The following is a 20,286-nucleotide window of genomic DNA, read 5'->3' as shown; positions in this document are numbered from 1 at the left end:
TCTCCTCAGAAAAGTTAATGATAATAATTCTGCTATTTTTTCTGGTATGTTCCATGGTTTTATGTAAGTTATGGATCTTAATGTCAATAGTTATTAAAGGAGGTCACTCTGGCAATGGATTGACAACCTAAAAAGCATATCTGGAAGATATCAGGAGTCTCAAGAACTCTTTTGATGCAGTATCATACAAACATGATAAGTAAGATACTTGTGGTCAGATATTACTCCCTTTAACTAATTAAATAGTATTTAATTAATAATGATGTTATTTCGTTGAACTCCTGGACATAATAATACTAAAATATATCTCAATAAATACTCTGACTTTATTCCTGGAAAAAGTACCCATCACTAATGAAGGCCCCAAATGAAGAAAGAAGTAAAAGAAAGACTTCCTGTGAATGACTTTATTTACACCTCTGCATTTCAGCATGCTACAGAACATTATAATTTTATGAGTTAAAATAAGATGAGTTATTTAAAGATGTTATTTTAGAGTTAGAATAAGATATATATTATGGCTTTGAAAATATTGACATCTTCTGCTATAACAGAGCAAAATAGCTCTGGGTAAAATAATTTGTTCCCCAGTCCCCTTTGACAAGTGTTGGAAGTTGAATATTCTTTGATCTGGTAGGACTCTGGGAAATTTAAGTAATTGGGAGTAATATTTCTTAGAAGATTTGATCATATACAGTTTTACTTTAGTGAAACTCATAATAACATAGTTTAGAAAGAGAAAGATATTCCTCTACCATGCAACAGTAAATGTACCTCTGGCTAAGAATGCTTTGCTTCTATTTACAGACCTTTAATCAGGCAATACTATATAGCAAACCCACAGAAATGACATCTTATAAAAAGTACATTACTTAATTTGAAGCTAGAAAAATATACCATAGGATATAAATTTGGAATCTATAAATGGAGCAGGTATAAGACAACAGTGCATTGACAAATCAAATCAGGAATGTGGAATTTATGCAAGTGAGAAAATTCAGTTGGGAAGGGAGAGGATAAGGAAATAGGGTTGTCTAGTATAATTTCATAATACAATTTCATCAATTCTGTTAAAAGTTCTTAGTTAATCCCTTTGAAATAGCAGCAGAGGGTTGTTTTTAAAAAGTACTAAACTCAATTCAAACTAATGCTATATTACTTACTGAACAATTTTAAGTTTCCCCATTGAACATTTTACATGTGGTAAAAACTTGTATTTCAATCCATTTAAAATTTCCCTAAAGCCTAACCGTACAGTTCAGCTTAAGTAAATCATTTTAACTTAGGTGATGTGAAATAATGAAGCTGAATATAAATGAGTAATGCTAAAAACACAGTCTGAAAGTCCAATGCTGTTCCCATCTGCTTCCTTCGAAGGTCCTCTACCGCTGGTGAGGACGACCATGTCAGTTGTCACTTGCTTCACTGTGAGAAGTACACTTGGCAGGTTTTCCCTTTATCAAGTCAGAGCCACAGTGAAAGGGGAAGATGACTGTGATATCCTGCAACCTCACCAGTAGGCAATGCAATTACTATTGCATCTCCATTGAACACAAACTAGAAGCAGACAAGTCTTGACTTGAGAAAATTGTAGCTGCAGCCCTATCTCAAGTTTCAGACTCAGACATTGCCAGTGTACCCTGAATGGCTCTCACACTGCTGCCACTCTTACAGAATCTCCTCCCTGACACTAGAAAGCATTTCCCATTTTGAGGTTTATTTTATCTAGTGCAATTACCAAGGTAGGAGGGCTTGGTGGCTGGTGAACTTTGATATGTAACCAGATATTTTTTTCCTTAATGGTTAATCCTGGTCTGAATATGTGTGGTTGGACTTTTCTGTATGCTATTTTTAAGTTTGACAGGGCATTGAGCACATTTTTCAAATTTGTCCCACACACATGAATACCTATGGCATGTTTAGTTCTTTTTAAATGTTGCCTGAACTACATGGCATATGAAAAAGGAGCAAGAAAATTATTTATGTAAATTGCCATTATAAGGCCTGTGCTTTTATATGACTGGGTTTTGTTTCCTCCACATGCTAGAGATGCACTGCAGGCCACACAGAAGTGAAGAAAACCCTGAATCAAGTTTTAGTTCCCTGTCATGACTCCATTAGTATTAATGTAACAAAAACGTTTACAAATGCCATGGAGAGCTCTTGCCCAGCAGCACTGTTTTCACCTATTTTTCTCACCTTGCTCCACAACTACCGAAGCACCAAGTTGTGCATCATAAATGACATCGTTAGCTTTTCAGTGGTGGGAATTAAACCTAAATCACAACTGCTGAGAAAAACGGTGCTGGGATCCTGGCTACTTAGCATATTGTACTGTACTGTACTTCGTGATTCGACTTCGGGCTGTGCTAGGGGAGGCAGATCCAAGGGTCTGGCCAAAGTGAAGGTCAGACGAGCTCCTCATGTGGCCAATGGTGGCTGTCCTCCCCATGCTGCTACTCAGGCCCCCGCCTCCTTCCAGACTACTCAGCATGATGCCACCACCACTTATTCCAGCTTCACTGCCAATGAAGCCACTGCTGACTGTGCCACTGCCTCCCATTATCCCAGCTGGGCCACTAATTCCAGTTACACCAGAGCCAGAGACAACCCTCTCTGTCACAATTACGTTGTGGGCGTTTGATAAGTCTGGGTGCATAGCCAAAGGGCCCATCATGCCAGAAGTGGGTCGAATTACTCTTTCTGTCACTACCACATTTGAAGACTCTCTAGGATCAGAGATGGTCAAAGTGGTGGGTAGACTTGAACTTGGTGCTATTACCCTTTCTGTCACTATAACATTGGAGCCATCTCTCAAGTCAGGCATCTCTAACATTCCATGCAAATCAGCACCAGAGATAGGGCCTACCACCCTCTCTGTCACCAGCACATTTGAGGCATGTCGGTTATCATGAATGTGAACAGAGGGCTTCAGAGTGCCAGAGGTGGCATAAGACTCGGTCACAGTGACATTGCCATAGCCTAGAGGATCAGGAATAGGCATAGGATGCTGTACACCAGGTCCCGAGGGGTAGGTGCTCTCAGAAATGACTGTGGTAGTGCCATAGCGTGGGGAGAGGGGAGGGGGCCCACTAGCAAGGGGCTCTGTTTCCTGTGGAGAGAAAATTGGTCCTGTGCTCTCAGGTGGCCACAAGGGATCAAGGTCTGGATATGGTTCAACACTTTTTCCCAGGGTGATATCTGCCAACTTCTTAAATTTAGGCCCCAGATTATCCAAGAAATTATCATCCAAGTCTTCTCCAATGAAGCTACAGCAGCCCACAGAGCCAGCGGGGGAACCTACACCTTCAATATCATATATGAGCAAACAGTCATTGGATGGGCGTCCTTCTTCTTCATCTGCATAAGCGTACGCTTTCTAAGTTGGTAGAAGAAAGAGAAGAGGAAATCATGAATACATATTTAATGGTAATGGAAGCCCTTATCATTATTTTTTTACATGACATTACCAAAGAAAAATAAAAACCAAAATTCTAACATCTACTAGAGATGTTCTAAAACTCATGTAACTGTGTGAAATCATTGCTTAGAAATTATTTTAACTGTTATTCTAACAATATGTTTTGAATTAGAAAAAATTTTAGATAGACTTTATAATAGTGTACTTTGGACACAAAAGTGTACAAAAAATCACATGAAATATTTTGTAACCAAGTTAGGAGGAGGTGATTAAAAATGCTAAATTTGAAGTTCAGCAAATTATATATTTTTCTGGTTTATTTATAAAAAGTAGGTGATTTAATTTCATTCAGGATTGTGCTTTCCCTTCCTCAGTGAGTGACTATGGTGAATCTGTGAAATTTATTTCAATGTGACTCTTTCAGCCAAACAGCAGAAAAATTGAACTGCGGGTCTATGCAACTTTTGGATTCAGAACTGAAGGTGATCAATGACAACTTTTAAAACTAGAATTTCCTTCAATTCAAAGTGCAAGGCTATAGACATGTATATTTTTAGTTCATCTTTGGTGTTTGTGATAATGGGCTGCAAACTTTCAGGTTAAGTATCGGAAACACATTTATTAGAAAACCAACTAATTGAACCATTTCATTCACAAATAGTTTTTGAGTCCTTAATATTTGCAATACATTCTATTAGGAACTTAGCAATGAGGTAATGAAAAAACTAGATAAAGTCCTTTTCTGGCAGGGCTTGCATCTGAGTAGGATGAGACAGACAATACAGAACCACCTTTGTCAGGAGGTGGTGCGTGGGGGGTACAGGGACAGAAAGTGATGGGGGTTGCTCTTTCAGGTAGAATGGTCAGGGACGGCATCTCCAAAAGTGATGTTTGGTTGGAGATTTGAATCACGTGATGGTGAGTAAGGCATATAGAAAGATCTGGGCAGAAGGAGCTGTAAGTGCAGAAGTTGGGAGGCAGAATTGTACTTTTCATGAAAATATATTAATTTGTTGGGACCTGGATAGGTAGCATTCCTATGGATTTCAGCAACAGACCTCTGGTTAATCTCTACTGAGATTTTAAAAGCTTTTACTGTATATTATTTCAAAATATCAGCCAGCATCTAGGCATTTTAGGCCAGGATGTAGAAGGACATACGTGTATCAGAGGGTAAATTCCTTAAAGCTTAAGCATCCCATGGCATATAACCATGGAGTATTCTGTCTCTACCTGAGGATGGCAAAATTGATTCTTACTGGCTCTTAGAATATTCTAGAATTTTACTATAGCTCTTGAACCTACCTTTATTGTATGTCGTGTGCCTTGAACTGAACTAGGTTATGGCAACATAATATGGAGAACATGTATTTGAAGGTTCAAAAAGTGTGGAAATGTATAAACCAATAGATTTCTAGCAATGGTGTAATAGTTTTATAGGATGTATAAATAAAGAATAGAGGGTCCCTAATGTACAATTGGATCAACCTAACAATTATTTGATTTATGATGGTGTAAAAGTGATGTGCATTCAGTAGATATGGGTTAGGCTAAGCTAGGCTGTTGGGTAGGTTAGGTGTATTAAATGCATTTTTGACTCATATCTTTTCATCTTATGATGGGCTTAATGGGACATGACCCAATTTTAAGTTGAGGAGAATATGTACTAGAGAAATACAGATAAGAAAACACCAATCCTATTTTGGATGATATGGTTAATAATAAAACTTCACTGGCAATGATATTTGAAACAATGTCTTGAAAAACTGGCAGGAGTTTATGAGAGTGATGACCAGATAAACCCATTCCAGTATAGGCACAACACAAGCAAAGACAAGGAGGGCAATAGCATTGTGTGACTAAGGCAAGTAAAATTAATAGTAAGGGGTAATTGGGGTTAACAGGGCAGGGGTCAGTTTGTGAATAAGCTTATTTGCCATGTTGGACTTCATGCCATAGAGAAAACATAGCTAGGGGTCATTGACTGTTTTTAAGTGGGGGGTGGTAACAGGCCTCAGAGTTTAGCTGTATTATTTAGCAGCACTATGCAGCTCCAGGCATAAAGACCCAAGGCTGGAAGCCCAGCTAGGAGATGCCTGCCAAAGACCTGTATGGAAATAGTGGGAGCCTGGGGCACAGCAGTGGATCTGGGATGGACAGGAAGGCATGGGGGTGGAGCCCTTACCTGACAGAAGTAACTTTCCATGAAGTTCATATTCAGACCTCCTTCTCTACACTCCCTCATAGAATTTCTTCTTAATGTTCCAGAGTATTCTTGACATGTCTCAGGTGCTCCTGATGTTTTAATTCCATCAGCTAGTTCAAATCCTGTCGTTCTTTCTTCTCCTCCCATATCTTGCATTTCTTTGCCACAGTATTCATTTGTGTAAACCCCTGAAAGTATAAATCAAATTAAATTTACTACATGTAGGTTATTATAGACTGAAAATCAGTAACTTACTTTAACGGATGGTTCCTTCATTTAAGTATGCATTTGTTAGAAAGGAAAAAATGAAGGTGAAATTTAAATATAGGAATAATAAATATAATATTAAGTTCAAAATAATATTATTAACTAATCATTTAATTATCTTGTTAATTATTTTTGGTAGTTATAAGTTGTACTAGAAGAGAGGACTTACAAAAAACACAGAGGTAAAAAAACCTATGCTTTAGAGATTATTTTATTTATTTATTCATTTATTTATTTTATTTATTTTGAAGTAAACAGTATGAGAATATCCCAATGTACTAGAAACACAGAGCCTCCAGCAAAGGCCCTGAATGATGGCTTTCAGAGAAGCAGCCATGGCCATGGTCAGGGTAAAGGTTTGCATGGGATCTTGAATCTGCACTTGAATGGGAGGGGCAAGTAGAAGTCTGTTGCAGTATTATAGGTACATGAGATAAAACAATGGTGTGGACTGTGGGAGAGGCACGAAGAGGGAAGTGTTGACATGGGAAAGATGTCTCATGCTCTAATATTTTAAAGATCTTGATTTTAGGGTCAGCGTGTTTTCCATACTTCTATTACTTTAGTGCCTCTCACTGTGCTTTCTTCAAGTTTGGGTAAAAGTTTGAGATTTAACGAGAGAATAAAGGCATGAATACATGCTGGTGGATTTGACATCTTGAGAACTGACTGGATCTCAATAAATAGGGAGATATAAGTGGATGAATTTCTGCTTCTGAGGAGGGGAGATGTTGGTCTCATCAACAAAAATTGGTACATCAGGAGGAAAAACAGATGTAAAGACAGGCATGTCCAGCTTTTGAGTAATATCCAGTTCTACAAGTTACAAACATGCTGTGCCTCTTGCATTTTAGAGTTCAAAGAAGAAAAGCCATGATTACAAGCTGCTTGAAAACTGAGAGAAGAATAATATTTACCTTGAAACAAGGAAAGATGGTGCAACTCTTTTCAAAAGTATAGGAAGTTTTTAAAAGTTAATTGTTCTTTTTATGAGAGTGGTAGTTATTCACTTACAATTCACTAATTGTCCCCTGGCGTCGGCCTGTGAGTTGGTCTAGACCCCTGTTGTGAAGGGGGCTCCACTGGTAGTTTTACCCACGTGCAGGGAGACACTCGACCACATGCCCACAACCTCAGATGAGATTTTTGAAAGATTTTGATGGTGTTTCATCCACTTACTTTCATTTTGATAAGGGGGATGAAGCTCTTTAGGTTAACATTTATGGTGACGCTGAGAATGGATGCAGTATTTAATTCTGTCCTGATAGCAGCTGAAGTCAGAGTGATTTTGAACCATTCATGAATTGTGGAGGTAGATTCCGGTCTCAATAAATGAGAGCAGATCTATTAAATAGTGTTGTGCTTTAACTCTAATCAGTATTTTGGGGGAGTAGATTTAATATCAATAAATAAGCACAGATTTATGTTAAATGGGTTGTACTTCAATTCTAATTAATATTTTTTGGGTAAATAAGATTTGCTCTTTTGGATAAAAAGAAACAATACTCACCTGTGGTTATAATTTAGTTATTCTATCCTATTTATAGACATCTTAATCAGGTCATTAAGTACTCTTTAATGATTAAGGATGATTTACAAAATTCAGCATGTAAGAATAATACTTACTGCAGATTTTCCATTATCATTTAATTTGCGAGTCATTCATTTAAAAAGAAATAATAAAATAATTGAAAAATAGTGAGTATGCTGAGACAAATAAAATAATTGAAAGACAAATAAAATAACTGAAAAATAGTGAAATATGTTAAGAGAAAACATAATTACTTCTGAATCATTTGAGTTATTGGAATTAAAAAAATAAATTATTACCTGATGTGTCCATACATTCACCCATATTTGCATTATCCAGTGCTATTTGTGGTACAGGGATAGTGGTCAAATTCTAAAAGACAAGAATCAACATTTTCTCGTTGTAATGACTTTTCTATCTATAGTTATACCTTGGGTTAGTTGTCAAATTAACTAAGATTTCCTGAACGAATACTACTTAGGAACCTGTTGAATTCCATTTAAAACAGGAACCTCATTCAGAAAGCCTCCCCTGAAGACTTCCACCTAATTTTGATGCACCTCTGACCCCTCTCCATTTTCCCCATTGGCTTGCCCAGAACAGAGAATGGCATAGACTGGGGGTGACCACCCACATCTGTGCACATCTGGTTTCATGTGAGCAAGGCAGAGTTTAGGTGTGGACTATAGTCCATTTCTTACAGATCTGCACTCACCATCAGCTGGGGCTGTGGTCCTTCTACTGCCCACGAATGAATTGCTCCCTCTGAACATTCAGGAACAGGCTCAAAGCCGGCTCCCCCACCGGGGGCACCTCCACAATCACAGCAGATCAGCAAAAATGGGACCACTGTTGGTGAGAGGATGGGAATATTGAAATTAGCAGCAGGGCCATATTAAAACCAAACCACTTGCCTTTTGTGATTAAATTAAATCCCTAATTATAACCCCATTTGGTCCTAAAATTATTATGAAGGTGAGAAAATAAACTGAGTAATGGTGAGATATCAAAATCAATGTGAGATTCAGTATACTAGATTACAATCAATTTTCATTTGTTACATGGGATTCAGACTGCAATAGTGTGATACTTTTGAAACAGACGGGTCTTCCCCCATCATTACTCAGGAAAATAGTAAAGGAGAGAAAAAGAAAGGTGGGAAGGCCAGTCCAGAGGTTTGATTTGTTCTTGTCTTTATTTTTCTCCTTTCACACATGCCTGACCTTTTATTTCAACAGTAACCCCCTTCTTCATGCTTTAAGCCATTATCCTCTCTGAGGCTATTATCTGCCCCTAGACAGATACCTTTTCTTGAACTCACTCACGCACAGATAAAGAACATTACACTGCTTAACAATGTCTTTTTCTATTGACCAGCTGGATTTTTCTTAACTACATAAGTTTCTATCCCAGGGTGTTTTCCATAATATGATCTTAAATAATGATTTGGAATGAATAGGTATATGAAGGGAAGGATGTATAAATTTTTTAAAAAGGAAGGAAGGAAGGAAGGAAAGAAGAAAGCAAGGTAGGCAGGGAGGAACGCAGTGAGGAGAGTAATAAGACAGAGGGAAATGCTGGGCCAGCCTGGGTTCCTGAGAAGAAGAGAAAGTGTCTGCACCCTTCTTGTTACCTGCCTGTCACTACCTGCCCCCCCACCCCAACCCCGCCTGGAGGACAATGTGTTGTGCCCCAAACGTATTCATAGGCAAAGCCTTCAGTGAGATTCTAATGCAGAGAAAGAGGGCAACTCTGATCAATTTGATGGTGGAAAGGTGACCACAGTCAACTCTGGGCTGCCTGACCACTGACAGCTGAGCTCCTGGCTGCTGGGCCCCCTCCAGGCTCCCTGCTCACAGGGCCACTGATGGTGGGGGCAGAGGTTGTCCTGAGACTCCCAGCAGGGCCTGCAGATTCATCTGCTGGGATACAGACATTTGTGCTTTAAAATGGAAGAGCATCTCACAAATCATCATTCACTGCAGACAGTAAGATGAAAGCACCACTCACACCATCACATGATTGCCCTTCTGAAACAGAAGTGGCCTCAGCAGCTCTTTCTAGACAGGAACCTGGGCTGGGCCTGGTGAAGGGAGTGAAGAACCCACACAGCTCCCTGCCACTCTGAGTTTCCTGCCTCTGAATTCTGACTCCTCTAGGGGCTTCTAATTCTGGTTTAATGTTCAAACTGTTGACTCTCTCAAGCCAAAGGGAAAGCTGTTATTCTCTCCACTCACCTCTCCAAAATATTCTTATATACCAAACAGTTTTTAATGTTTTCGAACCTGAGGTTTGATGTTGTGTCTCTGGATAAAAAGACGGGGTACTTTGTCAGCATTGTTTTCACTTGTAACTGTTTTGTATATGTTTGCTGTTTTAAACGTTAAGGTTACTTCTGAGTCCTAAACACATAATATGTTTAAAATGTGCAAGTGAAATGGTATATCTATGGTGTTTAGAAAAATATATTTGTTGTATGTCAATTATTGTTAATGTATTTAACTCAGTGGAGTTAAGCCTCAAGGCATGACTATTAGTGGTCATTTTTTCAGTGTAATATAATATACACATTTTATTGACAGAGAGAGAAAGAGAAAGGGAAAAATGGGGGAGAAATAATTCCTAATGTTTTGCTTTCATGAAAATATGCCAGGCTTAGAGATAGCTTGAATCTAGAGGTATTTGACTCTAAAGCACATATATAATTTATAAGTCTTTTATTATCTACATTACCTAAATGTTGTCACCAGTATAAAAAGTAAACTCAAAGTTAACATTATATATTTTTGCAGTAGAAGGAATCAGCACCTGGTAAAAATTTAATTTGAAAATTATTGCCCTGGCTGGTGTAGCTCAGTGGATTGAGCACCAGCCTGTGAAGCAAAGGGTCGCCGGTTCCATTCCCAGTCAGGGCACATGCCTGGGTTGCAGGCCAGGTCCCCAGTAGGGGACACATGAGAGGCAAACACACATTGATGTTTCTCTCCCACTCTTTCTCCTTCCCACCCCCTCTCTCTAAAAATAAATAAATAAAATATATTTTAAAAAAGAAAATTATTTAATTTCCAAGTTTTAAAGTTTTTATTGATAATTTGTTCGCACATGGGAACAAGTTAGAGAATTATGTTTTTTTAATATATATGTATATATACATATACATTCTATGATTTTATTTATGTATTTTCAGAGAGAGGGGAAGGGAAGGAGAAAGAGAAGGAGAGAAATGTGTGAGAGAAACATGGGTTGGTTGCCTCTCGCACACCCCCAACTGGGAAACTGACAAGCAACCCAGGCATGTGCCCTGACCGGAAATTGAACCTGCAACCTTACAATTCACAGACTGGCACTCAATCCACTGAGCCACACCAGTGAGAGCTTTTCACATATACTTTATATTACATTCTGCAACTTGGCTAGCATTTTCTTGCTTCGTTTTATTTTGATAAGAATGTTTTCCTTTTTTAACCTTTTTCTCCTTTAGTAGAGCTTTCCATGGTCGTTTTGGTTTCTTGTGCAGGAATAAGAATGAAATCTCATTACCTCACACATATATATATCTTGTTTCTTAAAATTTATTTTCACTTGTGGAAAAATACTCTCAACTTTAACTTGTGCTATCAAGTCCATAGTATTTTTTGTTTAGATAAATTTAATTTCCATCAAAATTTAAAAAGATGAATGTTATTTAAAATAGGAGAAAATCCAGTTTACTATTATGTAAATTTAGTCTGATCTATTGTATAGCTGTTTATTTATTAACAGAAATGAATATAGAAAATATATGTCATCTATGGACTTGTTAGATATCATATTTTGTTTGTATGTTTTAAGTAAATAATGCCTGAGGTGTCCTCTGACACCAATGTTATATGATTCTATAGTAGAAAAATGGCAAAGTTTATATTACTTTAATAGTAGTGTGCAAATATCAACCTACTTACTTTAGAGCTTCCCTTCTCATTCCTCAGAGACTGTAAGGCCAGCTCATCTCCACTCTAATGTCTATCATCATCCGAGGCAATCTTGAAGACCATTTAGAGAATCCATTGGATATTACACTCATGGCTAGATATTTGCCTAGGTCTCTCTGGTGCCCGTAAATATTTCTATATGTGGTATTTCTATTTCATCATCAAAGTAATGTTGTGTGGTAACAGATGACAAAAGAGAGGTTCACCAAGCTAGGTAATCTGTGAAAGACTCAGACGATCACGTTTAGAAGCTGAAGTTAAACCCTACGTCTATCCGGCCTCCCTCCTTTCATTAAGTCTTAGTGTAGCATGAAATCTTTTCAGGGTTGGGCGCCTGTCTATCTTTCTAGTCTCAGCTGACACCATGCAGCCCTGCACTTCCCCTGGTTCTTCTTCACTGGAGTCCCTCATGTCAGTGACCAGCACTTCATTCTGTGGGGGATTTTCCCTTAGATTTTTTCTCCTTGTATTGCGTTTCCTTTTTCATGTTCATCAGGCTCATTCTGTTCAAACCCAACTGAGAATTTACTTTCTCTATGTAGGCTTTTCTGACTGTTTCAATTGTTTCGCATTGTCTTCTTCACTCAAATAGCAATTTGACCCACCTATTGTGGGTCTTCCCATTAACAATGAGATTGAATGCTAATAAGTTTTTATCTTCCACTGCCAAGCAGTTCAATATTTTAATCTTATTAATCCAGCACCCAATGTAGAAATATCTTGATAATTAACAAAATAAGAATTTGTAAACTACATTTTGTCAAAAAATCAAAAACTCATAATTATTTTGGGGGGATACATAAAAAATTGGGCTATTTCAGTACTTACAGCCTAGGACCAAGAATCCCATGATGAGTAGCCCAATGCCAGCCGGACCAAAATGCACATTATCTGGGAAAAGGGGCACAACATCGACAGGTTCTCTTGGATATGTTCTACCATTATCCAACGTGTCAGTCTGTCTTGAAATGGTACTTTCTTCTTTATACTTGGGGGTAACTGTTGTAGTAGATTCATTAACTTCCCAGCCATCACCTTCTAGGTTCATTATAATGGTACCAGTACAAGTTCTTTGAAGAGCATCTGAAACAAGGTTCGAAAATGGAAGATATATTTTATAGACTTAATGTAATAATTATTGGACAATACAAAACTATTTTCTTTTTGAATCAATACTTATTTCAATATCTTTGTTCCTACCTATCAGCAACTTCCCAAATTGTCCACTCTTCATGATTCTGTTTTAAATCAAACCATTATAACTATTAGTGCTCTTGAAAAAACTGTCTCATGTATTGAGAAGCATAAACAGCAAATGCCACAGAAAGTAAATACTGGCCAGTGGTGTGTTATAAGCCACAGTGAAAGCATTTCTAGGCTATATTTTTGCACATTTTTTATATTAGAGCTAGGTATTTTTTGTTGTTTTACTGTCTTTCTTCTTCAATTATGTTTGTTCTTTTCCTTTTGTAAGCTGACAAAATGAACAGATTTTGAGCAAGTTGGTAAATCAATTCTACCAAAATTTCTTAGCGATAAAGCAGCATATTCCCAAACTCACAACCAATAACTTATACAAGAGGAAAGTGACACTATTGGAAGTGGGGGCAAATTTTCATTTCAATTAGCAGGTGAAACACCTTTGTTTTACAAACAGATATTCCTAACTTGCTTCTTGTCCTTCAAAGTTTCAGTAAAACATAATAGTTGTACCAGTACAAGTTTATTGAAGAGCATCTGAAATAAGGTTTAAAAGTGGAAGAAATATTTTATACATTTAGTTCCTTGACTAAATGTAGGGGTAGGGACATTTGTTATTTGTTTCAACTTAATTGCTCCACACTTTCTGTTTAGTTAATCAAACCAACCAATGAACTAATCAACTAGGCAATCAGTTTTTCAAAACAGTGTACTGATTTTGAGTGCATGTGATACAAAGGGCAGCACATCAAAAGGCATCTACATTTGAATGAGCAAGTGCATGGGGCTGAAGCAGAGAGGTAGTAATGACTGCAAAAAAGTACAAGGAAACTCTTCATGGTGATGAATATGTTCTAGGTCATGTTTATGGAAATATACTATATATATACATGCATACATCTGCCGACACTCATCAAGCTCTACACTTAAAAAGAATGTATTCATTAAATGTAAATTATACCTCAATAAAGTTGAATAAGAAATACATTTGAATCCATATTTGTGTCCTTTTCTTGTAGCAAAATTGGATCATTAAATGTTATTGAACCATATAGCCATTCTACAGTGCTTAACCAAAAAGTAGTACATGTGAGAGATGATGAAAAGATCATTTTAAATGAGAAAAGTGCTCAGACTAAAATTAAAAACACATTACTGTAATCCTTGATTTACAAAGTCAGTCATATTTTACACCTATTTAAATGAATGGAAGCTACTTGTATTTGTATTTTTTGTGTAGTTGCTCTAACTATTTTTTCCTAAGTTACCTGAAAAGAGATTTATTCATCACATCTGCACTATTTATTTTCTGTGGGACCTGAAGCTAAAAATTTGTGATTAGTAGTTGCTCACTATAGAAAAACCACATTAATGAAAGTTCCAGGTATGACTGTTTTCTCCCTTAGAGGTAAGATTTCCAAAGGAAGCATCTACCATGTCAGAAAGTTTCCTCATCAACAGGTGCTAGCAGGCCAGACCTCTGTGGTCCTAGTAATTCTTGCTGCAGTGTAGGGATGATGTTGATGAAACATTAGCTTTTTCTCCAACCCACTTGCAATTTACATGTGGTTGTCGTGGAAGCATTTTTATAAATTCCATAATATCCTTTTTTTGCTAACTATTCCCCCTATATTATTGAGGTGTCATAACTGACATGTAACGCCATGTAAATTTAAGGTGTGCAATGTGAATTTGACACACTTATGTATTACAGTATGATTATTACCACAACAGTGTAAGCTAATATATCCATCATATCACAAGGTTATCATTTCTTTTTTTGTGGTGAGAAAATTTGAGATATCTCTTTCAAGTGTATGGTAGAGTTTTGCTATTTATAATCCCAATGTTGTGCATTAGATCTGCAAAACATATTTATTTAGTAACTGGAAGTTGTATTTTTTGACCAACATCTCCCCTTTTCCCACCTTTATGCTTTTGAACCACATAGATTGTTTTTAATATTTTGAACCCCTGAGTCTTTTAAATATTAGGCAATGCATGTTTATGAAGCTAAGCTTGCTGTAAAAATCATTGCAATATATCTTTTATGAAAGAAAATGTGATATGTTATTCAAATTATACACATATTGCACTACTCGTGTCTACATACATACAACTCAGGTCAGATAAAGCTAAGTATTGTTCATCCAAGTACAAGAAAAAAGAAGCAGTAATTTATGTGCTGACATGACAATTTACAGGTGCATAGTATATATTCTCAATGACTTTGAAATATTACCATCACCCTCATTACTGATCATTGTTAGTAACACTATTGGAATATTTCTTTACTTTATAAGTAGTTGAATATAGTTGGATATTGTCTATAAATTGAAAAGCATGAAATTATATAAAGAAGCAAACAGAAACAAAGACAAAAACAGACCCAAAGTAGCACTACCCAAGAAAAACCTGTGTTGATATTCTGCTGTATTATCTTTTAGCCTTAATTATAATGCCAAAATTCACAAATTATTTAAGTTTTATTAATAGATCATGTGGCTCATTCTATTTTATATTTTTCACTTTTCATTACAAGAATTCTTCTATGTTTAAAAAAGCATTTGAGCCCTGACTGGTGTGGCTAAGTGATTTGAGTGCCAGTCTGTGAACCAAAGGGTTGCTGGTTCAATTCCCAGTCAGGGCACCGGCCTGGGTTGCAGGCCAGGTCCCCAGCGGGGGAGTGCAAGAGGTGAACACACATTTTTGTTTCTCTCCCTATCTTTCTCCCTCCTTTCCTCCTTTTCTAAGAATAAATAAAATCTTTTAAACAATAAAAAAGCATTTCATTAACATAGTTTCTGATGTCTATATAATTTCCTATAAAATGGATGGTTTATCTACCTAGTTACCTATTACTGATATTGTTCTCAAGATTTAATTATTGAAGATAATGCTATAGTAATATTTATATGTATTTAGTCTTTTATATTTAGAGATTTTCATAAGATTATTGAAATTTGGTAAAATAAAGGATTGATTTTGTCTGACATAATCATTTTTATCTCTGTCATATTAATATACATGTGAGTTCAGTGGTCAGCCTTTGTCCATTGGTGTAACCCTAGCACCTGGCACAATGGCTGACGTTTGGCTGGGATTCAATATATAGTTTCAGAGTTATTGAATAAAGATATCCCTGGAAGCACATCACAGAGACAAGCATAAATCCAGTCCATAATAGCAAATCCCATGCCTTTCATCTCAGCTCTGCTGATTCTAATGTTATTGTTTGTTGTTATTTTTATCTCCAGAAGGTTATAATTTTTGATGAGAAACGGCATACCTTCTGCTTCTCATGAGCCTAAGTTCCAGTTTATCTCTCATGTTCCAATTAAGCTTGATGTTGGATGTAAGAAAAGGAGTATCGAGTAATTACTGAAGCCTATCTCATCACTGAATCAAAATAAGGTTTATTGATAGATGGAGTCACGTTCCCATTTGTAATGTGTAGTTTTAAAATTACATTATTTTGACTGATTATGGAAAAGTCATTACAATATGCTACAAACTTTGAACTTTTGAATGACTTAAAAGGAATGCTACTTTATGTTTGTTAATCCATATGGCAAGTGGAAATTGTCAACCCCTTTTTAGGAAGAGGGCAAGAGGAAAAAGAGAGGGAGGAAGAAGGGAGGAACAACTGAAGTAGCAAGTACTGCTTAGTATTCCTGAGAATTACCCTCAGGAAGTCCCCTCCTTCAGGGACCAGCCTCACTTCATTTTATTGATTTTGAAGAATAATATAAGCATGCTTCCTCCAAAATTTTTACACAAAGTTTTACATCAACTTTCTAAAGATAATATAAAGCTAAGTTAGTTTGACTTCTGGCCTACTTGAAAATAATTTTACAATACACACAATTTAAGAACTTCAACTATTCACATTAATGAGAACTAACATTTGTGAAAGTCTAAATGCTTTATATATATAGTAACTCTTTAAATCCATATTGAAGACTGAGGAATAAAAGAGTTAAATAAGTTCTCTAAAACCCCATATCTAGAAAGTGATGGTACGAGATACCAAACCAGTCTCACCCCAGAGCTCATGTTCTTATCCACTAAATTGTACTGCCTTTCATATCAATAAATATTTGATTTTATAATACCCAGTATAATAAGCTTTGTCAGAAAAAGCATTACTTCAAAATATAGTGATCAAAATGTTAATTTCTCAGTACATACATATATATAAAAACTTCTTAGAAAGAAAAAAATAAATTTATCTCTTACCATCTATAGACAGAATTGTTCCTTCGTATTTCTTGTTAAGCATCTCATATTGTTCCCGGGTAATTTTATTTCTCAAAGTAATGACTCCCGTCTTTGAATCAACAGCAAGCAGATTGGCTGGATTATTTCCCATTACATATCTGTATTTGAAATTTAACAGTATAAATTAATGTCAGCTCTCTAACAGGAGAGAGAGAAATTTTATTTATAAAACATATGTTTCTGGACAGTGGGTCAGCAGTTACGATCCCTGCACGTAGTTTTCACTTATTAAACTTGGATGTCGGAATTTCCCTTTGATACTTGCAGTCTCATTTCATTTGACTTTGGTACCATCAGTGCTATCCTGGAAGACCCTGATCCTAGGACTTCCTGAGCTCATTAATAATTCTAAAGTATTCTCTTACCACAGAAGTTACTTCATCATTAGCTCGGCCTCCCTATTTCCACTCCCCATCTCCATATACACAATGACTTCACAGAACTTCTTTTGAATTCCGAACTACGCATGTCCTTTCCTTGTGCTGCTGTCCTATTCTCTGTTTTCTTTTCTCCCCTCCTCATCTTCCGCTTCCATGTCTTTTCCCCTCATTTACATTTGTTAAGGAAATACTGGTTAGTAACTTTTTGTCTCGGGGGTTGGGCCAAACTCAGGGACAAGAACTTTAAGAGGACCCAGGGGTGGGGGTTGGGGGTGACCTGCCCTCAGTGAACTCAGGTCTGCAGGTGGTGAGGACTTTATCAGCAGTGGGGGGACAGTGTGATGAGAGCACTAACAGCAGTGCTCACGTGGTGTGAGAAGAGCACAGACAGAGACCTTTCAGAACTCAGTAGTGAGGCCTTTCCCCACTGTGATGCTGGATCACAAGCACTTGTGTAAAACAGACGTGCACGCAGTCACACAGATTTTTATGATCAAGGAGAAATGTTTGGATATGCAAAGTTAAGAAAGTTACATCACCTGACTTTCCTTTAATCAACCTCATTTTTCAGACCAAAGTTATCAAAGGCCAATACCAACTAAGTGTTGATTAAAGCAAAGAGAGTAACTCAATCTGGGCAAACAGGCAATGGGGAAATCAGTCCATGCAACCTTCCAGGGAAAATAACCTTGATATGTGGTGATCAGCTAATTGGTCAACGAAATGTATAAACGCAGGTGTGTCAAACTCTAAAGATATAATATTTCCACAATGAATAGCTTCACACTTTTACATCTTACATGTTGCACCATTTTTATATGTTCTTAAATACTCTAAATTAAGTAATAATTCAGTAGTTAGTACTTTTTATTATTAAATGATGGCTTTTAAATAATGAAAAATATTTTAATTTATACTTAACATTTCTAAAAAGAACATATGTACTTAATTCAATATGTGATGAAAATGAGTTGAAAATGTCAGTCTTACCTAACAGTTGTCGAAGGGCCACCAGTATCCAGATCAGTAGCTACAAATTCTCCCACTCTATGATTTTGTCCCATCTTACTAGTTACTTCGTATGTTTTTGAACCTGGACGGAACACTGGGCCTTCAATTACATTTGACACAGTCACTGAGATTGCAGTTGCTGTGAGCTTGTATTGGGACATAATGGACTGATGAAATTCAGCTTTATTTCTAACACCAATGCTAAGTTGTAGATTCTTCACAGCTTCATAATCTAGGGGCTAGAAAATACAGAGTGAAAGAGTTTTACTATCAGAAGAAAAAAAATTCTAGAAGGGAAAGAAATCCTTTCATAATAGGCAAAGAAAACTTTAGTCTTCTTTTTAAATTAAATATAGATACATATAAACATGCAATGTATTCTTTCTTTATCTCTAATTCAGTACAAACACATAAAATATACATAGCAAGAAAAAAAATCCAATTGTCTTAGATCCTTCATTGCAAAAATTGACAATGTATGACAGGAGTCCTAATTTTCCACCAAATTAAAAACTTAATAAAGACGGTCAATCTCTGCATTTTGTAATGCAAAGACAGTTTATGTCAGCTCATATCACTTCATGTTATTCAGAAAGTAGTTCTATATACACAAATTATAGGAGGATACATTATAGGTTCCACCATTTGACTGGTTTTATTGATAAAGAACAAGTTAGAAGAAATTTACTTTTAATATATATGTGACTTATGTCAGTAAGTCAAGTACTAGAATATAGTATATAAATAATAAAATAAATTTTTACTTTTCAACATATTCTGGAAAAATTATTTCATCTTATGAAATAATCAAGTAGTAATTTTCATTATAAAAGATGGTATCTGTGTGCACTACTCAAAATCCTCTAACTATGCATTATGCCAAATATGTTTTTCTAAATTTTCAGAAGAGAGTAACTTAGATGACCATTTATTCACAAACTGAACTCTTCACTTAGCAAAAAATGTTCAGTTTTTGCTCTAATGTTGGCTGTATTTGCAATTCCAAGAATGGCTATAAAATCACATATACATATATATTACATAGAAACCCAAATACATATTATACATAGTATATATTCACAAAAAAGGAAATAATATATGATGCCATATATGGGAGAAAAATCAAAGTCATTCCTGTTTCACAGGTAGAGACAGTGAGGAAAGATTAATTTTCTAAAGTAACATGGATGTTTTCTCTGGAACAGTTTAGGACTCAGTTTCCCCAGCATGGAATCCCAGGTAGTGTAGTGGAAAGAATATGGACTCAATAGCCAGAGGGATGTGGGTTTGAGTGTCAGCGCTACCACTCACTAGTGATGAGACCTCCAGCAGGTTAGTGCTCTCGCTGAACCCCAATGCGTTTATCTGTTATGTGGGCATATCACCTATGGCAGGGATGCTGTGAGGAGCAGCCCAAAGCCTCTGCTCATGGCCTCACTAAAGGGAAGCTGTAGACGTGCTGACGCTTTATGAAGACATGAAACAAGTGATCACACACTGCTAGGAGGACAGAATTCCTTAGGAGTCTGTTTCTGAGGACTATTCTGAAGGAAGGAAAGAGTGGGAAAGGAATTCCATTTTACTATAAAGGTCCACAGTGCGCACACCACGTACAGTCCATGTACAGCTTTCACGAATATCCACACAGACTGGGTAGGTCCTGCAGCACAGGGTGGAACTTTCCCTCCCAGCTCCCTAGGGGCCCGACCTTGCCCCTCATCTCTCAGAGGAAATGCTGCTGCAGGGGAATGTGGTGCATCACTAGTGTGAGGGGGCACAGGAGAGCTCTAGGGACTTGGACCGAATCTCTGGTGCATTTATGTCATAAGAAAGTTGGGTCAGCAGCCACAAGGAGATGGGAATGTGATTCTACAGTTACAGCTACTAAATTTTATAAAAAGACACTGGAGGGATAAAGAACTTTCATTTATGTGATGAATATTCTTAGTGCATAACAGTTGTCACATAATGTTGACACAGACACATTTTTTAAAGACTAATCTTAAATCTGATTAAAA

General features: G+C 36.7%; 1 protein-coding gene across 1 annotated transcript in view; it reads right to left on the bottom strand.

The window, feature by feature from the left end:
- Nucleotides 1-381: 381 nt before the first annotated feature.
- LOC119057865 (desmoglein-1-like) overlaps nucleotides 382-20,286 on the bottom strand; it is a 43,406-nt gene continuing 23,501 nt past the window's right edge. Inside the window, exons 11-17 of the mRNA XM_037156800.2 lie at nucleotides 18,248-18,507; nucleotides 16,836-16,975; nucleotides 12,225-12,479; nucleotides 8,141-8,274; nucleotides 7,725-7,797; nucleotides 5,607-5,815; nucleotides 382-3,379 (exon numbers count right to left, since the gene is read on the bottom strand). Of these exons, the coding sequence (XP_037012695.2) occupies nucleotides 2,318-3,379; nucleotides 5,607-5,815; nucleotides 7,725-7,797; nucleotides 8,141-8,274; nucleotides 12,225-12,479; nucleotides 16,836-16,975; nucleotides 18,248-18,507 (2,133 nt within the window). The 3' untranslated portion in view covers nucleotides 382-2,317. The remainder of the gene's footprint in view (nucleotides 3,380-5,606; nucleotides 5,816-7,724; nucleotides 7,798-8,140; nucleotides 8,275-12,224; nucleotides 12,480-16,835; nucleotides 16,976-18,247; nucleotides 18,508-20,286) is intronic.

The sequence above is a fragment of the Artibeus jamaicensis genome, unplaced genomic scaffold, assembly GCF_021234435.1.
Source record: "Artibeus jamaicensis isolate MK-2021 breed Jamaican fruit bat unplaced genomic scaffold, CSHL_Jam_final contig_354, whole genome shotgun sequence".
Classification (NCBI taxonomy): Eukaryota; Metazoa; Chordata; class Mammalia; order Chiroptera; family Phyllostomidae; genus Artibeus; species Artibeus jamaicensis.
Note: the sequence above shows the minus strand (reverse complement) of the source record. Positions and strands in the feature narration are given on the sequence as shown.